At 37.2% G+C, this 27310-nt stretch overlaps 1 protein-coding gene across 13 annotated transcripts in view; it reads left to right on the forward strand.

The window, feature by feature from the left end:
• The window catches only part of BCAS3 (BCAS3 microtubule associated cell migration factor), a 704563-nt gene that overhangs the window by 241193 nt on the left and 436060 nt on the right, over positions 1-27310 (forward strand). For all 13 annotated transcript variants that reach the window (XM_017950665.3, XM_017950664.3, XM_017950669.3 and 10 more), the window contains exon 14: positions 14503-14636. In XM_017950665.3, coding sequence (XP_017806154.1) covers positions 14503-14636 — 134 coding nt within the window. The remainder of the gene's footprint in view (positions 1-14502; positions 14637-27310) is intronic.

Here is a 27310-nt window from a genome sequence, read left to right on the forward strand (position 1 = left end):
GTTTTTTTAAAAGAGAGACATATTTTTAGATGACAGTACTATAAACATGTCCTGGACAACAAAATCCAAGAACAAACCAGGCCCATAGCCACTTCCTGAGAAACATTAAAAATACTATAAAATGTACATGATGGAATAACACTGCAAAATGAATTTAGGAGACCATGTAGGTTGGCGGACTGGGTGGCATACATTTCTGTCTTGTATGGGACCTATTCAGAAAAGACATGAAGTGATGCTATTAAATAGATCTGTTAAACTTCTAGTTCAGCAGCTGCATTCAGTTTATTTTTCAATTTTTAAATTCCCATTCTTATTTATTAGCTGTGACTTTGAGGCCAGAATTAAAACAAATATTTTAGTGGCAGCATTTATGATTTGTTTAGAAGTACCAGATTGATCCCCATGCTTAGATCTGGGCAGATTCAATATGGACAGTGTAAATTTGTTGCTCTCAGGGACAAAGTGAATAACATTTTCCAAGGAACTTTAAAAAAAATTTAACAAACTTTGTTTGTTTTTTATTTTTATTTTGTTGAGATGGAGCCTTGCTCTGTTGCCTAGGCTGGAGTGCAGTGGTACAATCTCAGCTCACTGCAACCTCCACCTCCCGGGTTCAAGTGATTTTCCTGCCTCAAGCTCCTGAGTAGCTGGGATTACAGGCACGTGCCACCACATCCTGCTAATTTTTTGTATTTTTAGTAGAGATGGCATTTCACCATGTTGCACAGGCTGGTCTCAAACTCCTGAGCTCAGGCAATCTGCCCACCTCGGCTTCCCAAAGTACTAGGATTACAGGCGTGAGCCACCACGCCCGGCTGGAATCTTCTTTGGCCTGGCTAACTCTTACACTGATTCCTATCTTAAATGTCATCTAAGAAGTCTTCCCTGAGTCTACATAAAATGTCATGTTCCCCTTCCTCCTTCACCTTGTCACCTAATTGGGCAAGGTAGTTAATCTGCTTGTCACACTCAATGCCTCAGTTTCCTAATCAATAAAATGGGGGCTAGTAATGGTATCTAAAATAAATCTGGCCAGCTGCACTGGCTCACACCTTTAATCCCAATACTTTGGGAGGCCAAGGCAGGTGGATAGCTTGAGCTCAGGAGTTAGAGACCAGCCTAGGTAACATGGTGAAACTCTGTCTCCACAAAAAATACAAAAATTAGCTAGGTGTAGTGGTGCATGCCTGTAGGTCTAGCTTCTTGGGAGGCTGAGGCAGGAGGATTGCTTAAGCCTGGGAGGCAGAAGTTGCATTGAGTTGAGATCACGCCACTGCGCTCCAGCCTGGGTGACAGAGCAAGACCCTGTCTAAAAAAAATAGAAAATAAAGGCCGGGCGCAGTGGCTCAAGCCTGTAATCCCAGCACTTTGGGAGGCCGAGACGGGTGGATCACGAGGTCAGGAGATCGAGACCATCCTGGCTAACACGGTGAAACCCCGTCTCTACTAAAAAAAAAAATACAAAAAACTAGCCGGACGAGGTGGCGGGCGCCTGTAGTCCCAGCTACTCGGGAGCCTGAGGCAGGAGAATGGCGTGAACCTGGGAGGCGGAGCTTGCAGTGAGCTGAGATCCGGCCACTGCACTCCAGCCTGGGCGACAGAGAGAGACTCCGTCTCAAATAAAATAAAATAAAATAAAATAAAATAAAATAAAATAAAATAATATCTAGCAAATAGAGTAACCTCAATAAATATTAGTTGTTTCTGTTTTCATTATTATCAATCACCTTCATCCTAGTTTTAAAATTATTTACATCCATCAGAGTATCTTTTCAATGTGTTCTCTGTTAGAGGTAAGCTTTTGTTAATACTTTGTCCCCAAGTATTAGCCCAGTAGCTTTCACATACTTGATACTGAGTAAATGTACATTGAATAATTATAATAATTCCATTGGATTGTTTCATAATTGTAATCATGGAAAAAATATAGCAGGGCAAAATTAAAACATCTATTCAATGTTGTTATTCATTTGTCGAATAAAATCAACTTATGTCTAAATTGTGGTTTGAATAAGAATTGTCTCCATCTCTGTATTGTGGGAGTGATCCATGATTGCAAATTATAATATCTGCAGATACATATCACAGGTAACTAAAACTGAAATATGTAATAGATATTAATTAAAAATACCTGGAGGTATTTTTACCTGGAAGCGGTGGCTCATCCCAATAATCCCAGCACTTTGGGAGGCCAAGGTGGGCGGATTACTTGAGGTCAGGAGTTCGAGACCAGCCTGACCAGCATGGCGAAACCTCATCTCTACTAAAAATAAAAAAATTAGCTGGGTGTAGTGGCACATGCCTGTAATCCCAGCTACTGGGGAGGCTAAGGCAGGAGAATCGCTTGAGCCAGGAGGCAGAGGTTGCCGAGATGGTGCCACTGTACTCCAGCTTGGAAAATAAAAAAAGGACCACATGGAAATGACATTTTTATGTAATCAGAACAATAGATTAGTATACTATTGTATTTTTGGACAACAAAAAAGGAATATTCTTATTTATCAAACTGTCTATTACAAGCATAAGGAAGAAATCCTCAATTCTGTGCAATAAGCCTGACATAAACAGACTTGCCACCTTGAATTCAGTAAATAATTGATTTGCTTTCCAGAGGCATTACTTCTGCCAGCTGAGCAACTGAGAACTGTAAAATACAGCACATCTACATTTTAAATAATTACCCCTCCTTGGCAGGGAAAATGCTTTTCCATCCATTAATAAGAGGAAAATGAGTGTTGAATCTCTAGCGAAATAGAGTAAATACTTACCCCTTTAGATGCTTAGCTGCATCTTTAACAGACGTGAAATTCTTCTGGTTACTTAAATAATATATATTAAAAGGTGATTGTGGTCTTGGGTAAATCGTTAAAGTAGTTTAGGTTTTTCTTTTTGGACATAAAAGTTGTCCCATTCATTCTAGCAAGCGGTTAGAGAAATACTGTATCTTGATTTGTTTTTAACATCTATGATGCATCGCAGATCTACAGCATAACATAGCTTGAGATTTTTAATCTGACAGCTTCTGGTTTATCACTGTCAGACACCTATATTATTTCATTCACAATGCAAAGGCAACTTGAAGAATTTATTTCCTTTTTTCATTAGAAGAGGATATTTCCATAGTAGGTTTGTACTTACTCTCTTGTTTCATCATCTTGTAAAGTGGTGTCCTTTACTTGTGTAATGGATTTACTCCCTGAAGAATTAGTTCTGTTTGCTCTCTGTTCATTGTGGCACTGTAGTTGTGTAAGAGAGGGATCTTTGCAGGGGTGACTTACCACTAGGTATAGTAGGTACAGTGTCTAGGGACCACAATACTTATAGAACCTCACTATAATCTTCTGATTTATTTTAAAAGCACAAAAAAACACATGGTTTTCAGTTAATAGAATAGAGTAAAAAAATATAACTTTAAATATTTTTTCATGGAGGAGAGGGCCCATGAAGACAAAAATGCCCATGAAGACCTAAAGTCCTAATGTAGCCCTGGGTTCCACCAGTAAGTGAAGAGCCTTGCCCGTTCTTCATCACCACTGCCACAGCACTACCGCTTAATTCAGTAAAGGTGCTCAGTTAATAGTGAATGAACTCATGGGAGATGTGAATGCATACATTGGGATACTGTGTAAAAAATGTGAAGTCGACATATATACCTGTAAAAATAGACCTGTCTACAACAGATATAAATACTTACAGTAATATAAACATAATATTTAATTTGCAAACGGTAAAGAAGGATCTATATAGTCAGGTACATACATGCAAAGCAGCTATTGATTTCAACTTTTCATTTATCAGTACACTCTTACTGGTTGTTAAACACTGAAGTACTTGAATACTTCTTGCCCTTCCCACTTGCCTCTGGGCCTCCCTCCGTGGTGGGGGGTGGTGGGCACTTTGTTTCACTATTCTTATTCAGATTGGCCTGTATCTTGCCATACATTACATATTTTGAACATTGCTGTGAAAACAGCCTAAATATTTCTCAAAGATACATATTCATTTCAGAGAGATTTATTATATATAGTAAGGTGGGTACCTGTGGTCAGGGGCAGTGAGAAATGAAGAGTGGGTGCAGGAATGGAGGAGCAAAGAGAAAATGTAAAAACAGTAAGTGGCTGAGTGCAGTGACTCATGTCTGTAATCTCAGCACTTTGGGAGGCCGAGGCCAGTGGATCACTTGAGGTCAGGAGTTTGAGACCAGCCTGTCCAACATGGTGAAACCCTGTCTTTACTAAAAATACAAAAATCAGCCGGGTGTGGTGGCTTGTGCCCGTACCTGTAATCCCAGCTACTTGGGAGGCTGAGGCATGAGAGTCGTTTGAACCCAGGAGGTGGAGGAATGCAATGCAATGCAATGCAATGCAAAACAAATAGCAAGAGAAGGTTTATGTATGGACTTATTAACATAGACGAAATGAAAAATCTGATTAATTCTTCCATGCATATGAAGTCTAAAAAGGATATCTAGAAGGCTAAGAAAGTGGAGGTAGTGTTTATCAATTAGAATTGAGAATTAATAAATGTAGTGTTAATACAGTTTTAAGAGTACAACAATGTAAAATAATATTAAATACAATTATAGTTATTTAAATAATTTATACTATAATTATTGATATAATGATTAAAAATGAACTGATTTTATAATTTTCCCTTTGTTTCTTTGATTGTTTCTAAGAAGACGTTGAATAAGTATGTAATGTGGTTGTGCACACAATACCTGCCTATCCAGTCATCTTTTTTGTGGATCAGCCATTGTTCTTACATATACTTGTTCTGTGACATAGTCACAGAGTCATGCTTTGATACTGTTCCTGTAGGTAATCAAACCTAATTTCCAGAGACACTTGGTCATTTGGTAATATTTTCAACATATGCTTATATACCCAAAATGTGTTAACTGATGTACAATTTGATACAGCACACTTGATGACTATCTTTGAAACTTTATCTTTCATCTAATCATTATCATTTGTTACTTAGTTACTTAGTTTCTGAACATTTGAGCCAGAACCCTGATTCATGTCTGTTGTATTTTCATTTCAGTACTGTGATACATGGTTCTTTGAGCACCCTGTTAGCCAGGATGGTCTCGATCTCCTGACCTCATGATCTGTCCGCCTCAGCCTCCCAAAGTGCTGGGATTACAGGTGTGAGCCACTGCGCCCGGCCAAAATTTATATGGAATTTCAAAGGACCTAAAATAGCCAAATCAATCTTGAAAAAGATGAGTAAATTTTAGAGACTTAAACTACCTAAATTTCTAAATTAATCTAAGCTCACCAAGAAAGGATTTTTAGGGAATAAGTATAGACATAGATGAGTGAATGGAATAATGTCCAGAAACAGTTATTTGATTTTTGACAAAAGTGGCAGGTAATTAAATAGGTGAAATATAGTTTTTTCAACAAATGGTGCTAGAACAACTGAGATATTTTTTGGTGGAAAAATAAATCTTTACTAACATCATGCATAAAATTAACTCTATATGGATAATAGGCTTAGCATAAACACTAAAACTATGAAACTTAAAAAAAAAAATAAGGTTATATCCTTTAATCTAGGGATAGAAAAAGATTTCTTAAACACCCAAACCACAAAATTTTCATCAAAATCGGAAATCTCTTGGGAAAATGTTAGTAAAAAGCCATGCCACAGACTAGGAGAACATTTCTGATAGATGATAGACAGACAGACAGACAGATAGATAGATAGGTAGGTATTGAAAACACATGATTTAAAATGAGGAAAATATTTTAAACAATCATGTCACAAAAGAAAATATTTAAAAGCCAGTAAGCACATGAAAAACTGATCAACATCACTGATCATCAAGGAATATTGGCAAATTAAAACTGTGAGAATACCAATTGAAGTTATTAAAAAGACTGACAGTATCAAATGTTGGTGAGGTTATGGAGCTTGTGGGAATGTAAAATTATACAGCCACGTTGGAAAATAGTTTGGCAGTTTCTTATGAATATTTAATATGTGACCCTGCAATTCCACTCCTAAATATTCACCCATGAAAAAGAAAAACATGTCCACATGGAGACTAGTATTTGAATGTTCATAGCAGTTTGAGTCACAATATTAAATGTCTTGAAGCAGGTCGGGTACTGTGGCTCATGCCTATAATTCCATCACTTTGGGAGGCCGAGGTGGGTAGATCACTTGAGGCCAGGAGTTTGAGAGCAGCCTTGCTAACATGGTGAATCTCTGTCTCTACTAAAAATGAAAAACAAATTAGCCAGGTGTGGTGACAAACCCCTGTAATCCCAGCTACTCAGGAGGCTGAGGCAGGAGAATCACTTGAACCTGGAGGCAGAGGTTGCAGTGAGCCAAGATGGTGCCACTGCACTCTAGCCTGGGTGACAGAGCAAGACTCCATCTCAAAAAAAAAAAAAAAAAAACCCACAAAAAACAAAAAAACTAGAAACAGCTACGGAATGGATATATAAATTGTGGTATGTGCTTAAAATGGAACACTAGTCAGCAATATAAATCAATGAATGACGTACTGTTACTTGCAGCAAATAGACAGAAAATATCGTGTGATTACATTTCATTAAATTCTAAAACAGGCAGTATTAATCCCGCATCATAGAAAGCTGATGAGTGGCTGCTTGGGGCCAGGTGGATGGGGAGAGGATGGTTTGCAAGTGAACACAAGGGAACTTTTTTTGAATGCTCTCTCTCTTGACTATGGTAGTAGTTACATAGGTATATGTATTTGTCAGATTCATCATACTGTACATCTAAAATGAATCTATTATATATAAATTGTATATTAATAAAGGTTAAAGTTTTAAAAAATATTCTGGTAATGGACAAATATTCTCAACTACCCCAAAAAATGAGAACACATGTACATAGGCATATACCACTTTCCTAAATATCTATTTGGTAAAGAAACCTGTTAAAAATAATGAACATTAGAATGCTTAATATGAAAACTCACTGGAGGCCGGGCTGCGGCTCAAGCCCAACCCAAGCACTTTGGGAGGCCGAGGCTGGTGGATCACGCAGGTCAGGAGATCGACCATCCTGGCTAACATGGTGAAACCCCGCCTCTACTAAAAATACAAAAACCAGCCGGGCGGGTGGAGCGGGCTCGTAGTCCCAGCTACCGGAGGCTGAGGCAGGAGGCGTGAACCTGGGAGGCGAGCCTGCAGTGAGCCGAGACTGCGCCCACTGCACTCCAGCCTTGGTGACAGCACGACTGCCTCAAAAAAAGAAAGAAACTCACTGGAAATGACCAGAGATGTCTTCATAAGCCTGAACATTTTACAATTCAAAGCGAAAGAAAATAATTAAATATTTGAATAATGATAAGACACTTTGAACTGCTAAAAACGCAGGAGGATGAATATAACAAGTTATATAATAAAGTGAGCTAGAAAATCAGTTGTTCACTTTATATAGGCTTTTCCACATGAAACAAATAAGGGCAATATCACTGATTTCTTCTAATTTATGTTGGTTATGGATATATGCAACTTTTGTAAGGGATCAGCTAAATCATCTGCGTTGTTTGGTAGTGTTTACTTCAGTGCCTTTAACAGAGTGTTATGTAGCAGATTTGATAAAGATATACTATATTTTAGGCTACTAAAGTAGAAGAATACATTGATGAGTTTGATTATTAGTGTCTGTAAGTAGCTTTAAAAATATGCTGCTATAAGCTGCTTAAGAAATGTATGCTGCCCATATGGAGACTTTGGGACCATTGTTTTCCCGTATTCATGTCCAGCTTGAAAGTTTTATTAATCCGACTTTAATGAGCTATGATATTTTGGATTTGTGTAAGCTGAGGAGGTTAAAGCTTTCTCTCAGTGCTGGGATTCTGTTTCTTTGCTTTTGTGTTTACAAATTTGGCTGTTAACTTTTCTAAATAATTAGGTAATTTGTAATTTTGTATCTATACAGGTGTTAATTGAAAGGTATTACATGTACAAGCATTAATGCCAAAGTATAAAATTCTTTTATGAGTGATATAATCTGAATTCCTGTAAAGATTTCTATTTGATTCAGCATAATCATGTTTATGTGTCTTTTTGGAAAAGAGTGTGACTAGCTGGTAGTTTGTCTTCTAGTTCACATGTGTGTATATGATAAAGAACCATACAATTAGGTAGGTGTTATAAATAGGATATGGCAAAAAAGGCAAACCTACTCATGTTTCCAAGATTTTATAGCATATGCCTGGTGAAATTTTGCTACTCTTTAATTTTGCTTTTTGGGTTAACCAGCTGACGCCCAGTTGAAAAGACTTATGTTCGTGTGAGGCCACAAAAGCCTTAATGTTCAGTCTCTAGCTACCTCGGATTTTGGAGAACGCTGTGTACCATCAGCATCTTCAATCCCCACCCTCTAACGCTAATGCTCATCTATCAAACTTGAGGCTAAGAGTGAGGGAGAGGAAGCTTCCAGATAAACATACAGAAGTGCCTAAACAGCTAATCACTCTAGGCTTCCGCTTCCAGGCCCTATAATTAGAAGTCCTTCTTTTTCCTTGTATTCCCAGATGACGCAAATGCTTTTTGTGGCTTGGCACCTCATTTGGGGCGTGGGTTTAGTTTATGGCCAGGCCAGAGTCTGGTTTAGTCTTCTGATGCAGCATAAATAGTTCTCAAGCCACAGTCTACTCTGTACAAGTTTTTCCTTTTATGTATATGTGCATTTTAACTTGTTTTCTAGAGGAAAAAAAAAGCTTGCTATTTCCCTGGCAGAATGTGTGCAAAAGAGGAAATTGTAAATGAAAAGAAAGCATGTGATTATGTAGTCTTATACTAGCTATTTCTTTTTCTCCTTTCTGCTCTTTACATTTTTTATATTATTTTTAAAATTTTGTGAAAATAAACTTATTGGTGGACTGTAGAAGCCACATTTACATGGAGGAGTGGAATAAAAGTGTTTGAGATAGGATACACAGAAGATAACAGCATAAGTTTTTAGTGGACATTTTCCTGAAAATTTGAATTTGTTTTACATAATCATAGCTAAACGGAGACGAATGCCAGTTTGAAAAGCTAGGAACATATGGGAAAGTGTTCATTTGTGATTTTCATTCACATGTAAAACAATAATAGTCTTGATTTGGCAAATGAGGACCTTTATTTGAATGCTCATTCTACATAAAGCGGTGTGATTTAAAATGAAATTTAATGAAGTTTATATAGTAGGTGAGGAATATATGTTACAAATGCAAACGCATCTTATTTCCTGTTAGAATGATGTTTCTATTGAATTGTTTGTCAAGTGCAGAAAATTTGTTACAGAGAGGTGGAATCAGAAGATAGTAGTGGATTTGTGATCATTTAAACTTACTATAACTCACCAAAAAAGTAGGAGGAGTGGCAAAACACTGTCTACCAATGGACAACAAAGCATTCCTGCCTAAACTTAGAAATTCATTGTTTGAGGCTGGGTGCGGTGGCTCATGCCAACACTTTGGGAGGCCGAGGTGGGTGGATTGCCTGAGCTCAGGAGTTTGAGACCAGTCTGGGCAACATGGTTGAAACCCCCTCTCTACTAAAATACAAAAAACTAGCCAGGCGTGGCAGCGGTGGCCTGTAATCCCAGCTACTCGGGAGGCTGCGGCAGAATTGCTTGAACCCGGGAGGCGGAGGTTGCCGTGAGCCGAGATTGTGCCACTGCACTCCAGCCTGGGTAACAGAGCAAGACTCCATCTCCAAACCAAATAAAACAAAACAAATTTATTGTTTGAATAACAATAAGTAAAGAATATAAGCTATGTAAATAACCTCATGATCATAGCTAGATATATAATGAGAGGTAAGGTTATATATATAGTTATAGGTTTAATAATTTATTAAATTATTTATAATAAATGGCACCTTTCATTTTCTAAAATATATTCTCTTGGAAATAGGCAGGACAGTGGTATCTAGTAGGATATTTTAATATAGTGACGAGAGCTGTACCTTATATTTGCCAAAGAAATAGCAAACTCAAATATACTTCATCTTTTCACTGAAATGACTACCTTGTCTTCCCACAGATGCTTAATATTCTTTCATGCCTTTTGGTTCAACAAAACATTAGTTTAAATGCTTATACTAATGTGATTCTACTTCTCGGAATAGCAAGGTAAATGTACAAACCATCCTTTCCATAGAAAACAATTATGAAACCTGGACAAAATACAACCGAACAGGCACATAAAGTTAGATATGTGTATTATAATCTCTGGAACAATCAGTAAAATTTTAATATAAAGAGATATAGCTCAAAAGCCCATAGATAAATTATTTATTTTTAACATTCAACACTAAATATTGTTAAAAATAAGTAGTCTCAAAACAGCAAGAAAACATGAGAAGAGAAATAAACAAAACTGAATAAAATGTTGAAATTAGCATGTCATGAAAATTGAATATTACAGTAGTCCCAAAACAGCAAGAAAACATGAAAAAAGAAATAAAAAACAGAAACAAGACAAGCAGAAATAATAATAAATTGGTAGACCTAAATCCAGCCCTACCAGTAAGTACTAAATGTGAATAAACTACAAACACCAATTAAAAGGCAGTGATTTGATTGAAAGAGAGTGAGCAAGTCTGAGAGCACCCAACTGTTATCTAAAAGAAGCCTAGATTGATAGATATAGAGTAGAAGAATGGAAAATATATACCGTGCAAGTACCAATCAAAACAAAGTTGGAGTGGTGAAATTAATATTGGAAAAAAGTAGACTTCATAGCAAGGAAAATAACCAGGGTTAAATCATGTTAAAAGGGTTAATTGACCAAGACATCATACAATCCTAAATGTGCATGAACCTTGCTCTAAAATTTAGGAAGCTGATATAACTTAGGAAAACTACTTATGTCCACAATTATACTTGGAGGCTATAACTCCTACTCAGTAATGGAACAGAAAGCAGTCAGTCAGTAAGGAAATTGAAGATGCAAACATCACTACCAATTCTATACCTTTCTAGAATATATTCTAGGTGTTCAAGTGTATATGGAACAAGGATCACATTTTGAACCATAAAACAAACTTTAACAAATGTAAAAGAAGTAACTTCTTGTCATAATGAAATTATACTGGCAATAATATCTGAAGGATATCTGGAAAATATCCAAATATTTGGTAACAAAACAATATACCTTTAAATAACCCACGAGCAAAAGAGGAAGCAACTAGGAAACATTTAAAACTGAATGTAAATGAAATTGCAGCATATCAAAATCTGTTACATTTAGCTAAGCAGTCTTAGAGGGACATTTATACCTATATGTGCTTACTCCAGAAAAGAAGAAAGTTCCTGAAACAATAATCTAAGCTGCTCCCGTAAGAAACTCAAAACAAGGAAGAGCAAATGAACCCAAAACAAGGAGAATAAAGGAAATAATAAATATAGTAACAGAAATCAGTGAAATTGAAAAGAGAAAAACAGAAAGTTATGAAACCAAATAGGTTAACCTTAAAAAGACCTTCCCAGTCTGGTGAAGAAAAAAACAGAGAAGACACAAATTACCAATATCGTGAATGAAAAAGGGAATATCATTAATGTCTCTACAGATATTAAAAAGGATGCATTCCTTGAATTACAGAAAGTAATTCGTCAAAGAAGAAATTTTAAATTAAAAAAATTAACAAAATATTTAATGGTAGTTAAAAATCTTCGAAAATAGGCCCAAATATTTTTACTTGAAAATTCCATTGAACATTTAATGAAGAAATAATAGCAATCCTGCATTTTTTTTTTCTAGAAAACAACAGAGTAGGGAGCATTCCCATATGATTCTTTGAGGCCTCGATTGTCCTAAATAGCAAAATCAGCCAAACACACTGTTAGAAAAGAAAACTACAAACCAGTATTTCTCAGGGACACAGATATGAAAATATTCAAGAAAATACTAGAAAATTGAATCTAGCTGCTTATAATAAAGCATTGTGACCAAATGAGACTTATCCCAAGAATGTAAGACATGTTCAACATTTGATAATCAATTATTGTTAGAATTCACTATATTAATAGATTTAAAAAGAGAAGCCACATAACCATTTCGATAGATGCAGGAAAGCACTTGAAAAATTCGATTTTCTTTCATTATAAAAACTCTCAGCATATTTCACAAAGGGCTTTTACAAAAAACCTATACTTAATGTCATACTTAAAGATTGAATGCTTTCCTCCTATAACACAGAAATCTCTCCTCACTATTTCTGCTTGCCTCCGCAAATGCAGTAAGTCAAGAAAATTGAAGAAAAGGCATGTAGATCAGAAAGGAAGAAATGAAACTGTGCCCGTTCCTAAACTACATAATTGTCATCAAAGAAAATTCACATACCGTATAAACCCCTAGAACTTGCAGGAAACATATGTTGTCAAGATAAAAAATCATCAATTTTATCTCTGTGTACTAGCAAGCAAAAATTGATCATTGAAATTTTAAAAATAATACCATTTATAATAACTCTAAAAGATAATATTTTCAGAATCTGAGTGTCAAACAAAAAGAAAAATAAGTCAAAATAAATCTAAATCAAAAACAAAAAGAAAAAGAAGTCAAAATAGATCTAAATCAAGAAATATGCTGTGTTAATAGATGAGAAGATACAATATTAGAATATCAGTTGTCCCCAAATTATTACACTCAATACAGTTCCCTCAAAATCCTAAACAAGAATGACTAAAATAATGTTGAAAAAGGCAGGAAAAGGCTCATTTTACCTGATTTCAAGATTTTCTGTGAAGTTTCAGTAACCAAGAGTGTGGTATTAGTGAATGTATAGACACAGAAATTGAATTAATAGAACTTCAAAAAATAGGCCTTGGCCTGGCATGGTAGTTCACACCTGTATTCCCAGCACTTTGGGAGGCTGAGGTGGTGGATCTCTTGAGACCAGGAATTTGAGACCAGCCTGGCCAACATGGCAAAACTCCGTCTCTACTAAAAATACAAAAATAGCCAGGCATGGTGGCGCACACCTGTAGCCCCAGCTACTTGGGAGGCTGAGGCAGGAGAATCAGTTGAACCCAGGAAGTGGAAGTTGCAGTGAGCCGAGAATGCATTACTGCACTCCAGGCTGAGTGACAGAGTGAGACTATCTCAAAAAAAAAAAAAAAAAAAAATGTCAGGTATGGTGGCTCATGCCTGTAATCCCAGCACTTTGGGAGGCTGAGTCCAGTGGATCACGAGGTCAGGAGATCGAGACCATCCTGGCTAACACGGTGAAACCCCGTATCCACCAAAAATACAAAAAATTAGCTGGGCGTGGTGGCGGGCGCCTGTAGTCCCAGCTACTTGGGAGACTGAGGCAGGAGAGTGGCGTGAACCTGGGAGGCGGAGCTTGCAGTGAGCCGAGATTACGCCACTGCACTCCAGCCTAGGCGACAGAGCGAGACTCTGTCTCAAAAAAAAAATAGGCCTACACAAATATAGCCAACTGATCCTCGGCAAGTTGACAGTGTTACTTCAATGGAGAAGGGACAGTGTCTTCAAGAAGTCTTTCTGGAACAATTGAACATCTTCTGCAAAAAAGTTAACCTTGTCCATGTTTTGTATAGGATCCTCGCCATGTAACTTGTTGTATAAGGTCCTCACACCTTATACAAATATTAAAATGATGACAGGCCTAAATGTCAAACATAAAGTTATGAAACTTTTGCGAGGAAACAGAAGATCTTTGTGACCTTGGGTTAGGCAAAGAATTCCTAGCTATGACATCTCATCAAAATTAAGAACTTTCCCTGTAATAGGCTCTATTGGCATTTTCAATAAATATCATGGTGAATTAAGTACAGGAAGTAGTAGTTGGATCAGTAGATAAATTGGAGCGTAGAATTAAAGTTTGAAGAAATTGCAAAAGAGAGAGTTCCATGGGGGTATGCCATTTTCACATTCTTTGTTTTAAAAAATAATTGTGGCTGGGCATGCTGGCTCATGCCTGTAATCTCAGAGCTTTGGGAGGCCACGACGGAAGGATTGCTTGAGGCCCAGAGTTCGAGACCAGCCTGGGCAACATGGTGAGACCCTGTCTCTACAAAAATAAAAGAAAATTAGCCAGGCATGGTGGCATGTGCTTGTAGTCCCAGCTACTTGGGAGGCTGAGGCAGGAGGATCACTTGAGCCCAGGAATTTGCAGCTGCAGTGAGCTGTGATCAGGAACCTGCATCCCAGCCTGGGCAACAGAGTGAGATTCTGCCTCAGGAAAAAAATAAAATACAGTTATGAATTCTGTAAATCCAGGAATATCAAACTTCTCTCTGCTAGTTTTACAGGAATACCGTAATACTTGCACATGTAGTGTTTGTACCTTGCTGATATACTGATGTGGCATTAAGCTTGGTATTCTCATGGAAAATATATTTTGTTTTAATTTTTTCTTTTGTAAAGTTTCTTATAGCCTTGGTAATTTTTTTCCCTTTGGTAATATTTTAAATATTATGAGTAGCTTTTTAGAATATTTCATCCACGTACATAATCATTTTTATTTTTACCCTTTGTTTTTTGTCTTCCAGGAATGCTTCTAGTCACAACAGACACCCTTGGCCATGACTTTCATGTCTTCCAAATTCTGACTCATCCTTGGTCCTCATCACAATGTGCTGTCCACCATCTGTATACTCTTCACAGGGGAGAAACTGAAGCCAAAGTAAGCTGTATAATTTTTCAGAAGGCGATTTCTTGGTGTGATATGACATCTACTCTAGCTGGTCATTTATATCACATTGCAGCTTAATGTTGATGTTTGTGAGAAAATATTGCTGTCTATGATAGCATGGGTTTGATAATTAGGGAAAAATTCCATTTCGACCCAGTAAATACATAAGCACTAGATGAATATTTTTTTGTTTAAAAATTCAACGAATTTTGATAAAACAGTAGTGCTGTTTATCCTGCTCTTCCCAACCTGAGACCATTTCTTGCCCCAGAGAAAACTCCTGTCATTCATTTACTGTCTCTCCAGACCTTTTACCAGGCATTTGGATTCTGTGTACATAAATATGTGCATACATACACACACATACATGGAAACATGGACATACTCATCTATACAAAAATAGTTTACTGATGAATATGGATGTATGGATACCGTGGAGGCTAGTGAGAACCGGTGATGCACATCCCTCCTTGGCACGGTGTTAGGGATATTATATTGATTGCGTGAAATCACCCATGTTGGGACTATTTGATCGTGAAAATTTGCAAACACTACAAATCAGGGCTATTTTTTTCCTCAGAGAGCTAGATTTTTTTTTTTTTTTGAGACGGCGTCTCGCTCTGTCGCCCAGGCTGGAGTACAGTGGCCTGATCTCAGCTCATCGCAAGCTCTGCCTCCCGGGTTTAGGCCATTCTCCTGCCTCAGCCTCCCGAGTAGCTGGAACTACAGGCGCCCGCCACCTCGCCCGGCTAATTTTTTGTATTTTTTTGGTAGAGACGGGGTTTCACCGTGTTAGCCAGGATGGTCTCGATCTCCTGACCTCGTGATCCGCCCGTCTCGGCCTCCCAAAGTGCTGGGATTACAGGCTTGAGCCACCGCGCCGGGCCCGAGAGCTAGATTGTAAACATTTACCAGCCGATAATCATGTGCACGTGCATGGGTACGCATATGTTCATATGCATCATTTGCTGAGCACTTGTATCAGGCACCATGCTAAGTGCTTCACATATATTCAATATTCTTTTTTAATTTTTAATTTTTATTTATTTTTATTTTTATTTCTTGAGTCGGAGTCTTGCTCTGTTGCTCAGGGTGCATTGCAGTGATGCCGCGATCTTCGCCTCCCTTCAACCTCCGCCTCCCAGGTTCAAGAAATTTTCCTACCTCAGCCTCCCGACTAGCTAGGATTACAGGCACCTGCCACTACCCCTGGCTAATTTCTGTGTTTTTAGTAGAGACGGTGTTTCACCGTATTGGCCAGGATGATCTCTTGACCAGGCTGGTCTCAAACTCCTGACCTCGTGATCTGCCTGCCTCGGCCTCCCAAAGTGCTAGGATTATAGGCATGAGCCACTGTGCCCGACCCACATATATTTAATATTCTTAATATCACATGGTAGATACTGTATGTTGTCTTAATAGCTTAAAATCTCAAATACCTTTTGCTTCATACCTTATATGCACTTGCCAGTATAACACTGTATATATGTTATTCTACAGGATAGCCATTTGACCCTACTCTATTTATTGACTAGCCTATCATTTTCCAGCTGTCTAAAGTGATATTTCTCTGGAATTCCCACCAAAATAAATGACTATAATGGATTGAAATGTCTTAAATTTAGAGAACGTAAACACTAATAGTTTATAAGAATATGTTTGAAAAAGCATTAGGCATTACTCTAGGTTGCTTGTTTACTAACTCACTCTGAAAACTGATAAACCAAAAATATACAGTGTTTACCCCACTTTTCTTGTATCAATTTAATAAGACAAGTAGTTGATGAGGGAAAGTTTTTCCGTTGAAATATTCTTTTTCCTTTTTTTTCCTCAAGATGGAGTCTTGCTCTGTTGCCCAGACTGGAGTGCAGTGGCACGATCTCGGCTCACTGCAACCTTCACCTCCTGGGTTCAAGCAGTTCTCCTACCTCAGCATCCCAAGTAGCTGGGATTACAGGCATGTGTCACCATGCCCAGCTAATTTTTGTATTTTTAGCAGAGAAGGGGTTTCACCATGTTGGCCAGACTGGTCTTGAACTCCTGACCTCGTGATCCACCCGCCTTGGCCTCCCAAAGTGCTGGGATTACAGGTGTGAGCCACTGTGCCCAGCCTCACTGAAATATTCTAATGTAAAACGAGCTTAAGTAAAATTTAAAAAAATTTTTTTAAAGTTTCTTATACAATTATTATTATGATTATTATATTATTTTGAGGACAGGGTCTTGCTGTGTTGTCCAGGCTGGAGTCCAGTGGCAGGATCATAGCTGAGTACAGCCTTTACCTCCTGGGCTCAAGTGATCCTCCTGTCTCAGCCTCCCAAGTAGCTGAGACTACAGGTACATGCCATCACATCTGGCAATTTTTTCAATTTGTTCTCTTTTTTTGTAGAGATGACACTGTGTTGTCTCACTGTGTTGCCCAGGCCAGTCTGAACCTCCTAAGCTCAAGTGATCCTCCTGCCTTAGCCTCCCAAAATGCTGGAATTGCAGGTGTGAGTCACCATCCTGGCCTATTCTTAATTTTTGTGGGTACATAATAGTTGTACAAATTTATGGGGTACTTGTGATATTTTGATACAGGCATACAATATGTAATGATCTCGTCTGACTAATTGGGATATCCATCACCTCAAACATTTATTGTTTCTTTGTGTTGGGAACATTCTAAATCCACTCTTCTAATTATTTTTGAAATATATAATAAATTATTGTAAACTATAGTTACTTTTGTACCAAACTAACAAATCAGCTTCTAGATATAGTTAGCACTTTGGAGAAAATACAGAAATAGAGGGATAAGGTAAACAACACAATGAAAATGCAACTAGCCAACTCTAAAATATGGGAAGTTCTATGTTATAAATATGATTTGATTTCTTTAACAAATAATTTAACGGGAAAATAAAAGTGACGTGTGGTGCGGGAAAGGTGAACTGTTAAAATTTAAAGGAGACTTTGGAGAGTATCATCTAAGCACAAAGCGTAGACCTTATTTAAATCCTCTTTCACACAAACCAAATATAGAAAGATATTTTTCAGAGAAGTGGTGAGCTTTTTACATTTGACTTACTAGATATTGTTTATTATTAGATATTATGTAGATAATATTATTAGATATTCAAGAATTTAAAGTCTTTATTTTTTAGTGATGCAAAAGTATTTACAGATGTCTGGAATTTGCTTTGAAATGATCTAGCAGTAGGGGAGGGGAGGGTTGGTTAGATAATAGGACAAATAAGTGACAGTAGAAAATAGAGGGATGGTTATGTTGATTATAAGAGACTTAAAATACACATTGAGTAAATGCATTGTGAAAATTTTGTTTGGACCCTGATCTAAATAAAGTATAAAGAGACATTTTTTGAGACAGTTGGAGAAAATTGACCATGAACGAGGTTTTTTTTTTTTTTTTTGAGACAGAGCCTCACTCTGTTTCCCAGACTGGAGTGCAGTGGTGTGATCTCGGCTCACTGCAACCTCCACCTCCCGGGTTCAAGCAATTCTCCTGCCTCAGCCTCCCAAGTAGCTGGGATTACAGGCATGCGCCAACAGGCCCGGCTAATTTTTGTATTTTTAGTAGAGACGGGGTTTTACCACGTTGGTCAGGCAGGTCCTGAACTCCTGACCTGTTGATCCACCCACCTCAGCCTCCCAGAGTGCTGGGATTACAGGCGTGAGCCACCGCACCCGGCCCAAACGAGGTATTATATGACATTTATCAAGTATAACTAGTTTGCTGTGTATGTAATTGTGTATCTGTTTTGTAGAGACAGAGTCTCACCGTGTTGCCCAGGCTAGTCTTGAACTCTTGGGTTCCCATCTCGGTCTTCCAAAGTGTTGGCATAAGCCACTGCATATTGCCTTGTAACTAATTTTTTTAAAGTCACTATTTATTAGGCATATATTCTGAATTATTTACAGGTGAACAGATGTGATATCTCTAATGTGCTTTAAAATATTCTAGCAAAACAAACAAAGAGATAGAGTCAACAAATTTGCAGTGTTAATTATTGAAGTTGAATGATGTCCACGTAGGTGGGTCATGTTAACATTCTCTATACTTTTGTGTATGTTTGGAAATTTCCCTAATAGGAAGCAACTTTTTTACTTACTTTAGCTTTATGACTTGATTTATTGTTCATTTTCAAAAGCTTTCCCAGCTGTTGTGTTTTAGAGTGACCTTACTGCGTTACATAGTGAATCCTGTGGAGATTTTTATTTAAACTGCATTGAAATTACATTTTAATACAATTAGAACTGACATCTTTATGTTGTGGAAGTTTTGCAGCTAGGAATTGTAACATTTTAAAGTTTGTCATTCCTGTGGTATTGCAAACCTATTGATAATTTTGTATTGAATTTGTGTCTGCCTGCTTTGCTAGATTCTCTTGTAAGATCAAGTAGTTTTTCAGTAAATTTTCTTGGAATTTCTAAGTGGAATACATTTTCTGAAAATTAACATCTTTTTAAAATTTTTCTCTTATATTGGCTAAGAATTCTAAAATATGCAACTATATTAGTGATAGCTATGTTCTTTGCTTTTTGAATAATATCTTTTATTTTGTTTGACTTCATTGTTTTGCTTTATTTCTTGCATTTTTTTCATGATATAAGTAATGCATAATAACATTTTGGAGGTAAATTTTAGACAATCTTGAAATACATGGAACAAAAGCATCAAAGTTACCTGACCCATTAACCTCGGCACCCAGAGCTGCTTTGCTTGTCGGTCTGTTGTGCCTTCTTAAGATCCCCATAATATTTATGTAGATGAAATTGTTCTTAACAGTGCAGTGGTATTATATCTTTTTCAGTTATTACCCTAGCACTAGAGATCTGCGGATTTAAAAAAATGATTTTACTTAACTTTTCTAAGTTGAGTTCTAGCATTTAAAGATCAATAGTTCTTAAAAGCTATGTATGTTTATTTCTAATTAATATCTAAAGGAAAATCCAACTTACTGATTGATAGGGTCTTGGCATTTTCTTTTCTTTTCTTTTTTTTGACACAGAGTCTCACTCTGTCACCCAGGCTGGAGTGTAGTGGCGCGATCTTGGCTCACTGCAGCTTCTGTCCCCCGGGTTCAAGCAATTCTCCTGCCTCAGCACCCCCGAGTAGCTGGGACTATAGGCACCCGCCACCACACCTGGCTAATTTTTGTATTTTTAGTAGAGACAAGGTTTCACCATGTTGGCCAGGCTGGTCTTGAACTCCTGACCTCAGGTGGTTCACCCGCCTCGGCCTCCCAAAGTGCTGGCATTATAGACGTGAGCCCCCACACCTGGCCAGGTCTTGGCATTTTCATAGTCCAAGTTCTATTTGAATTAATTCATCAGCTTTAATTAAAATGTTAAAATCTTGAATTTGTATCCCTTATTTATATTTTTCCTGCTTTTTGTGTTCTTGTTACTACAGTTTAGAAAAGACTAAAGACAGGAAATGGGTTTGCACATTTTTCTTTATCTCTGTTATTTTACTCTCAGGCTAAACTGGGAAGTCTTATCTTTTTAATTTTTTAAAAATTATTTTTAAACTTTTTGTTTTTTCTTTTGAGACAGAGTCTTGCTCTGTTGTCCAGGCTGGAGTGCAGTGTCTAGATCTCAACTCACTGAAACCTCTGCCTCCTGGGTTCAGGTGATTCTCCTGTCATAGCCTCCCGAGTAGCTGGGATTACAGGTGCCCAATAGCATGCCCAGTTAATTTTTTGTGTTTTTAGTAGAGATGGGGTTCCACTATGTTGGTGAGCTGGTCTCAAACTCCTGATCTTGGGTGATCCACCTGCCTTGGCCTCCCAAAGTGCTGGGATTACAGGCATGAGCCACCGTGCCTGGCCTAAACTTTTATTTTAAATTCAAGGGTACATTTGCAGGTTTATGTAGGTATATTCGTGTCATGGGGGTTTGTTGTACAGATTATTTTGCCATTCAGGTATTAGCCTAGTACCCAATAGTTATTTTTTTCTGATCCTCTCCCTCCTCCCATCCTCCACCCTCAAGCAGGCCCCAGTGTCTGTTGTTCCCTCTATGTATCCATGTGTTCTCATCGTTTAGCTTCCACTTATAAGTGAGAATATGCAGTATTTGGTTTTCTGTTCCTGTATTAGTTTGCTAAGGATAATGGTCTTCAGCTCCATCCGTGTTCTTGCAAAAGACATGATCTCATTCTTTTTTGTGACTGCATATTATTCCATGGTGTCTATGTACCACATTTTCTTTATCCAGTCTGGCATTGATAGGCATTTAGGTAGATTCCATGTCTTTGCTATTAGGAATAGTACTGCAGTGAACATACGCATGCATGTATCTTTATGGTAGAATGATTGATATCCCCTTGTGTATATACCCAGGAATGGGATTGTGCTGGGTTGAATGGCGGTACTGTTTTTAGCTCTTTGAGGAATACACACACTGCATTCCCCAGTGATGGAACTAACTTACACTCTAACAGTGTATAAGCGTTCCCTTTTCTTTCTTTTTTTTTTTGAAATGGAGTCTCACTCTGTCGCCCAGGCTGGAGTGCGGTGGCGCAACCTTGCCTCACTGCAAACTCTGCCTCCTGGGTTCACGCCATTCTCCTACCTCAGCCTCCCAAGTAGCTGGGGCTACAGGTGCCTGCCACCATGTCCAGCTAATTTTTTTGTATTTTTAGTAGAGATGGGGTTTCACCGTGTTAGCTAGGATGGTCTCCATCTCCTGACCCCGTGATCCGCCCGCCCCGGCCTCCCAAAGTGCTGGGATTACAAGTGTGAGAAGCGTTCCCTTTTCTCCACAACCTCACCAGCATCTGTTATTTTTTGACTTTTTAAAAATAGCCATTCTGGCTGGTGTGAGATGGTTTATCCTGGTTTTGATTTACGTTTCTCTAGTAACAGTCTTTTGAAAAGTGTCTGTTCATGTCCTTTGCCCACTATATAATGGTTTTTTTTTTCCTTGTAAATTTGTTTCAGGTTCTTAAAGATGCTGGATATTAGACTTTTGTCAGATGCATAGTTTGCAGATATTTTCTCCCATTCTATAAATTGTCTGTTTACTATGTTGATGGTTTGTTTTGCTGTGCAGAAGCTCTTTAGTTTAATTGGAGCCGATTTGTCAATTTTTGCTTTTGTTGTGATTGCTTTTGGTGTCTTTGTCATGAAATCTTTGCCAGTTCCTGTGTCCAGAATGGTATTGCCTAGGTTGTCTTCTGGAATTTTTATGGTTTTGAGTTTTATATTTGAGTCTTTAATTCATCCTGAGTAGATTTTTTTTTTTTTTTTTTTTTTTTTTTTGAGACAAAGTCTCGCTCTTGTCACCCAGGCTGGAGTGCAATGACGCCATCTTGGCTCACTGCAACCTCCGCCTCCCCAGTTCAGGTGATTCTCCTGCCTCAGCCTCCTGAGTAGCTGGGCTTAGGGGTACCTGCCACCACGTCCAGCTAATTTTTGTATTTTTAGTAGAGATGGGGTTTCACTATGTTGGCTAGGCTCGTCTCGAATTCCTGACCTTAGGCAATCCACCTGCCTCGGCCTCCCAAAGTGCTGGGATTACAGGCATGAGCCACCAGAGTTGATTTTTTATATGATGTAAGGAAGGGGGTTCAGTTTCAACCTTCTGCATGTGGCTAGCCAGTTATCCCAGAACCATTTATTGAATAGGGAGTCCTTTCCCCATTGCTTGTTTTTGTCAATTTTGTTGAAGATCAGATGGTTGTAGGTATGTGGCCTTATTTCTGGGCCCTCTAGTTTGTTCCATTGGTCTGTGTGTCTGTTTTTGTATCAGTACCATGCTGTTTTGCTTATCACAGTCCTGTAGTATAGTTTGAAGTCGGGTAACATGATGCCTCCAGCTTGTTCTTTTTGCTTAGGATTACCTTGGCTATTTGGGCTCTTTTTTGGTTTTATATGAATTTTAGAATAGTTTGGAAATCTTATCATTTTAGAAAATTGTGGTGAAATGCAAAAAAAAAAAAAAAAAATCCATCATTATCATTTTAAAGCATACAGTTCAATGGTACTAATTCACACTGTTATGCATCCATCACCATCATCTAGGTAATCTTAGCCTTTAGCATTGAATGACTTTTCTAAGCTATCACCGTTTAACATTTTACCCATACCAGTTAGTTCCTTGATTAGAGAAAAACTAGCAAATGGAATTTTAGTCATTAACACAGTATCTTTTCATTTCTTCTAATGTTCCCATCAGGCAAATTATTATTATTTATATAATAAAACATTATTTATCTAATGTTCCCATCAGGCAAATTTATTTCAGGCAAATAAATTATTATTATTTATGAAATTTTAATTCATTCATGAATAAATATGGGAATAGTTAACATCTGATACATATAATACCCAATTTCTTTCTCCTAGATTAAATACTTAAAATATTTTTACCTTCTTGAGGGTAAGGATTATTATATCTGCTTTATTCTTCACCAAAAATTCCTACAATGCATACTTTTGAAGTTCCTACTGAGTTTAATGAAATTGATTCTTCTTAAGATTTCATTTTAGAAGTATATCATTGGATCATGATTTGTATTTTTCATTCATGCAATATTCTTGTTAAAAATTACCTTATTTCTTCTCCTACTTTTCTAGGTGGAGTCAATTCTTTTCTTCCTTGTGTTACTCATTTTACGCCCCATTATAGTACTTGTTATTTTGTATTTTGACTGGTTGTCTACTTGTCTGTCTCCACTAATACTGGGGTTTCTTTTAAAAATAAATTGTACCTGATTTATTTTTATATGCACTGGCCTTCCACCAAGGCAGATACATTTTTTCCTTGGATCATTTGAAAGTAGATTGCCAACATGACATGATGCCCTATTACCCTCAATGCTTGAATGTGTATTTTCTACAAATGAGAACATTCTTCTATATAACCATAAAAAAGTCAAATCAATAAATTTTCACCATCTAATTTTGAAACTCCATTTTAGTTTCACTGATTGTCCCAGTAACTAGCAGAAGGATCTAGTTAGGGGAAACTTTACTTTTTTGTTTTTGTTTTTTGAGATGGAGTCTCGCTCTGTCACCAGGCTGCAGTGCAGTGGTGAGATCTCAGCTCGCTGCAACCTCCCAACTGCCTGGTTCAAGCGATTCTCCTGCCTCAGCCTCCCAAGTAGCTGGGATTACAGGCAGATGCCACCACGCCCAGCTAATTTTGTTTTGTGATTTTAGTAGAGACGGGGTTTCACCATGTTGGCCAGGATGGTCTGGATCTCCTGACCTCGTGATCCACCCTCCTCGGCCTCCCAAAGTGCCAGGATTATAGGCGTGAGCCACTGCGCCCGGCTGGAAACTGAATTTTTATATCTCTTTAATCTTCATTCTGGAACAGGTCATTATTATTTCTTTGCCATTTATGCTCTCAGCACATTTAAATATTACAAGTCATTTATTTTTTGTCAAAAATGCCTCAATTTTTTATCTGATGTTTCGTTATGGTTAGATTTAGCTTACTCATCTTTGACAAGAATGTCACAGAGCAGGTGCTGGTTCTAATTGCATCCTATCAGGAGGTACATGATTTTGAGTTGTTATTGATGATGATCAGTTTAATCACATGACTGAGATGGTGTCTGCTGGTCTTCCTCACTATGCAGTTACTCTTTTGTACTTACAAAAATTTATAGGTTTTTGGGGCAGTAATTTAAAACTATGTAAATATGCCATTCTGCATTGAACTTTCAATTCATTCCTTTATTTACCTATCATTTTGGTCTCATAGATTCCTATTTTATTCAATGGATTATATTTGCTCAATAATTACTTATTAGAGTGCACAAAATGTCCCACATTTGGCTAGTGGGAGCCCAATAACTTGGTGTCTGTGTCCTTTTGACATATCTTCATCACTCTTTGAGCTTGTCCTTACTTTCTGGCACAACTAACTTGCTTACCCTTAAGTTTAGTTATCATTCGTTTTTGTCTCTTTGATATGGAAGTTTTAAATTTGATGAGCATTTTACCTAGAGTTAATATTTCAGTGTGCTGCTGGGCACATTTTATTTCTTACCTCTTTTTCAAACCCCGTCCCATCTGTTCTAGTCACTGGAGATGCTCTATCTCATCTCTGACCTTTTAGAATTTGGATATTTTAAGCACTTAACATCTATTTTTGATACCTCTTTGTATTCAAGTTATTTGCCATTTAATTTATCTGTAAGTTCAATATGGAAATAGAAATTTTGCTTAAGCTTTTTGGCATCTCTCATGCATAGAATGGAGCCTAGCATATTGTAGTGCAAATGTTTGCTAATGCCAGTGATGTTCCTACTTAACAGGTAGGAAAATCAAATAGAAATTATTTAAATGATTATGCTCTAGAACACACTCTGTATGGGAGACTGGGAATTTCTAAACCCCAAATACCAGGACCTCAGTGACCATAAAATTAATTTTATAAGGTTCTACAGAAAATTATTTTGAACTGATATATAAAATTTAACACCAGTCGTGAAATCTATATTTCACATGATTTGGCCCTCTTTGAGTACTACAAAAGCATGTTTTTTCTGGATTCTTCCAAGAACTCTGACGGTACTTTAATCAGGCAAGGAAAAGAATTCAGTGTGTGAATCTAATTATACTGAATTAAGTTGTTTTGTGGTCTATGACTTGGATATCCTTTGCATCTGACAGTAATTTTCCTCATAAAGCACATACGTAGTAAGAAAAATAGTCCTTGTTTTCAACAGTAAGTATTAACCTTACACATATTTTGTTAACATACTTTCTCAAACAGACTCAAGTCATTTTTGTACTTAACATGCTAATTTTGGCGAATGACAAACTTGCTTTTGAAACATCTGTAAATCAGAAAAGTGTTAATTTTACCATACTAGAATAATACTGCCTAATAATATGGTTAGTATCTTCAATTGTCAAGGGGAAAATCATCTAGTTATTCAGTATTATTAATTGGTAACTATTTGATGGTCATTTTAGATAAATGCAAATATTTGTTTTTACTGTGAACATGTTCCAAATATTTCCTAGTTATGCTTATACTAATACTCAAATTTAACTGGATTTCATGTATTTTTTTTGTGAATCTAGCAACCCTGTCCATGACCCTATATATGGTCATATAACTCTTCAGTTTTTCCCCAAAAACATCATTTTTACTGAGATATAATTTATATACTATAAAATTCATTTTTAAAAGTGTAATTCAGTGGTTTTTGTTATGTTTTTAGAGTTTGCATATCATCACTAGTATCAGGACATTTTTATAATCCTTAAACCCCTTATCCATTAGCAGTCACTCCTCATTCCTATTTTCCCAGCTCCCCTATATACTTGGATGCTGATTAGTAATTATATAACTAAGGACAGGCAGAGTACTTCCTCTAATCTTCAAGTTACTCTTCTGTAAAATGGGGCCAATACTGATTTCAGAGTTTATTGCAGGAATATCAGAAATACTGTATGTAAAATGCTTAGCAAAGCACCTTGCACAGTAAATGCCAAATAAAGAGTCATTATTAGGACCTCTACTTTTGGCCAATATAGAGTTAAGAACTGGATTAACCCTCCTACCTGAAACAACTAAACAACGAACAGTGGTTTTCTAGTTACTGTACATCAGTCATTGAAAGATGGTGATCCCTGAGAGATGAAGAACACACGAGAGGATGCCTATGGTTGCCCCAATTTATTGCTTTGAAAGAGTTTCCAGTCATGGTGCAGGAAGGGGAAACCCTAATGGAGCCTGGTAGTTTCCCTGAATTGGTGAGATATTGCTAAGAGTCCCGGGAGGCCAAGATCATAGATTCTCAATATAGTGCACCAGAGACTTGGGAGCTGCAGAGAGAGAGAATCCTGGAGATCTGTAGAGGAGACATGAGAACAAAGAAAGAACTACCATCAGATCAGAAAGGCAAGAGTAAAACTATCTTTTATTCAAAAGTGACATGATTGTCTATGTTGAAAAACTAAAGGGTTTTATTTTATTTTTTTAAAAAGAACTAATAAATGATTTTAACAAGGTTACAGGATATTAGATCAATATACAAAAGTCAGTTGCATTTCTATATACTAACAACAATGAATCGATCACTTAAAAAAATCCAAAAGTATATACTACTGACATTCAATAAGCAAGACTTGTACTCTGAAAAGTAGAAAATATTGCTGAGAGTAAAGACCTAAATAAATGGAGAATTAAACCATTTTCTTGTGCTAGAATACTTACCATCATTTAAAATGTTAGTTCTCTCCAGATTTATCCATAGACTCAATGTAATCTGCATCAGTATCCCAGCAGGGTTTTCTTTTGGTAGACATTAACAAGATAAATTCACATGAAAATGCATAGCACTTATGAGCAAAATAATTTTGAAAAAGAAAAAGTTGGAGGAGTGTTACTACCTATATCAAGACTTACTAAAACTACAATAATCAGTAGGGATCTTGTGACCATTCCCACACATGTGGAGACAACTTATTTTTGACAAAGGTGCAAAGATGTGAAGTGGAGAAAGGTTAGTCTTTTCAACAAATTAACTCAAATTAGATCGTAGACTTAAATGTAGAACCTACAACTATAAAGTTGTAAGAGCACCAAAAGAAACCTTTGTGACTTGGGTTAGGGACAGACATTCAAAATGTGACACCAAGGTTGGACACAGTTGTAATTCCAGTACTTTGGGAGGCTAAGGTGGGAGGATC

The sequence above is a fragment of the Papio anubis genome, chromosome 17, assembly GCF_008728515.1.
Source record: "Papio anubis isolate 15944 chromosome 17, Panubis1.0, whole genome shotgun sequence".
Classification (NCBI taxonomy): domain Eukaryota; kingdom Metazoa; phylum Chordata; class Mammalia; order Primates; family Cercopithecidae; genus Papio; species Papio anubis.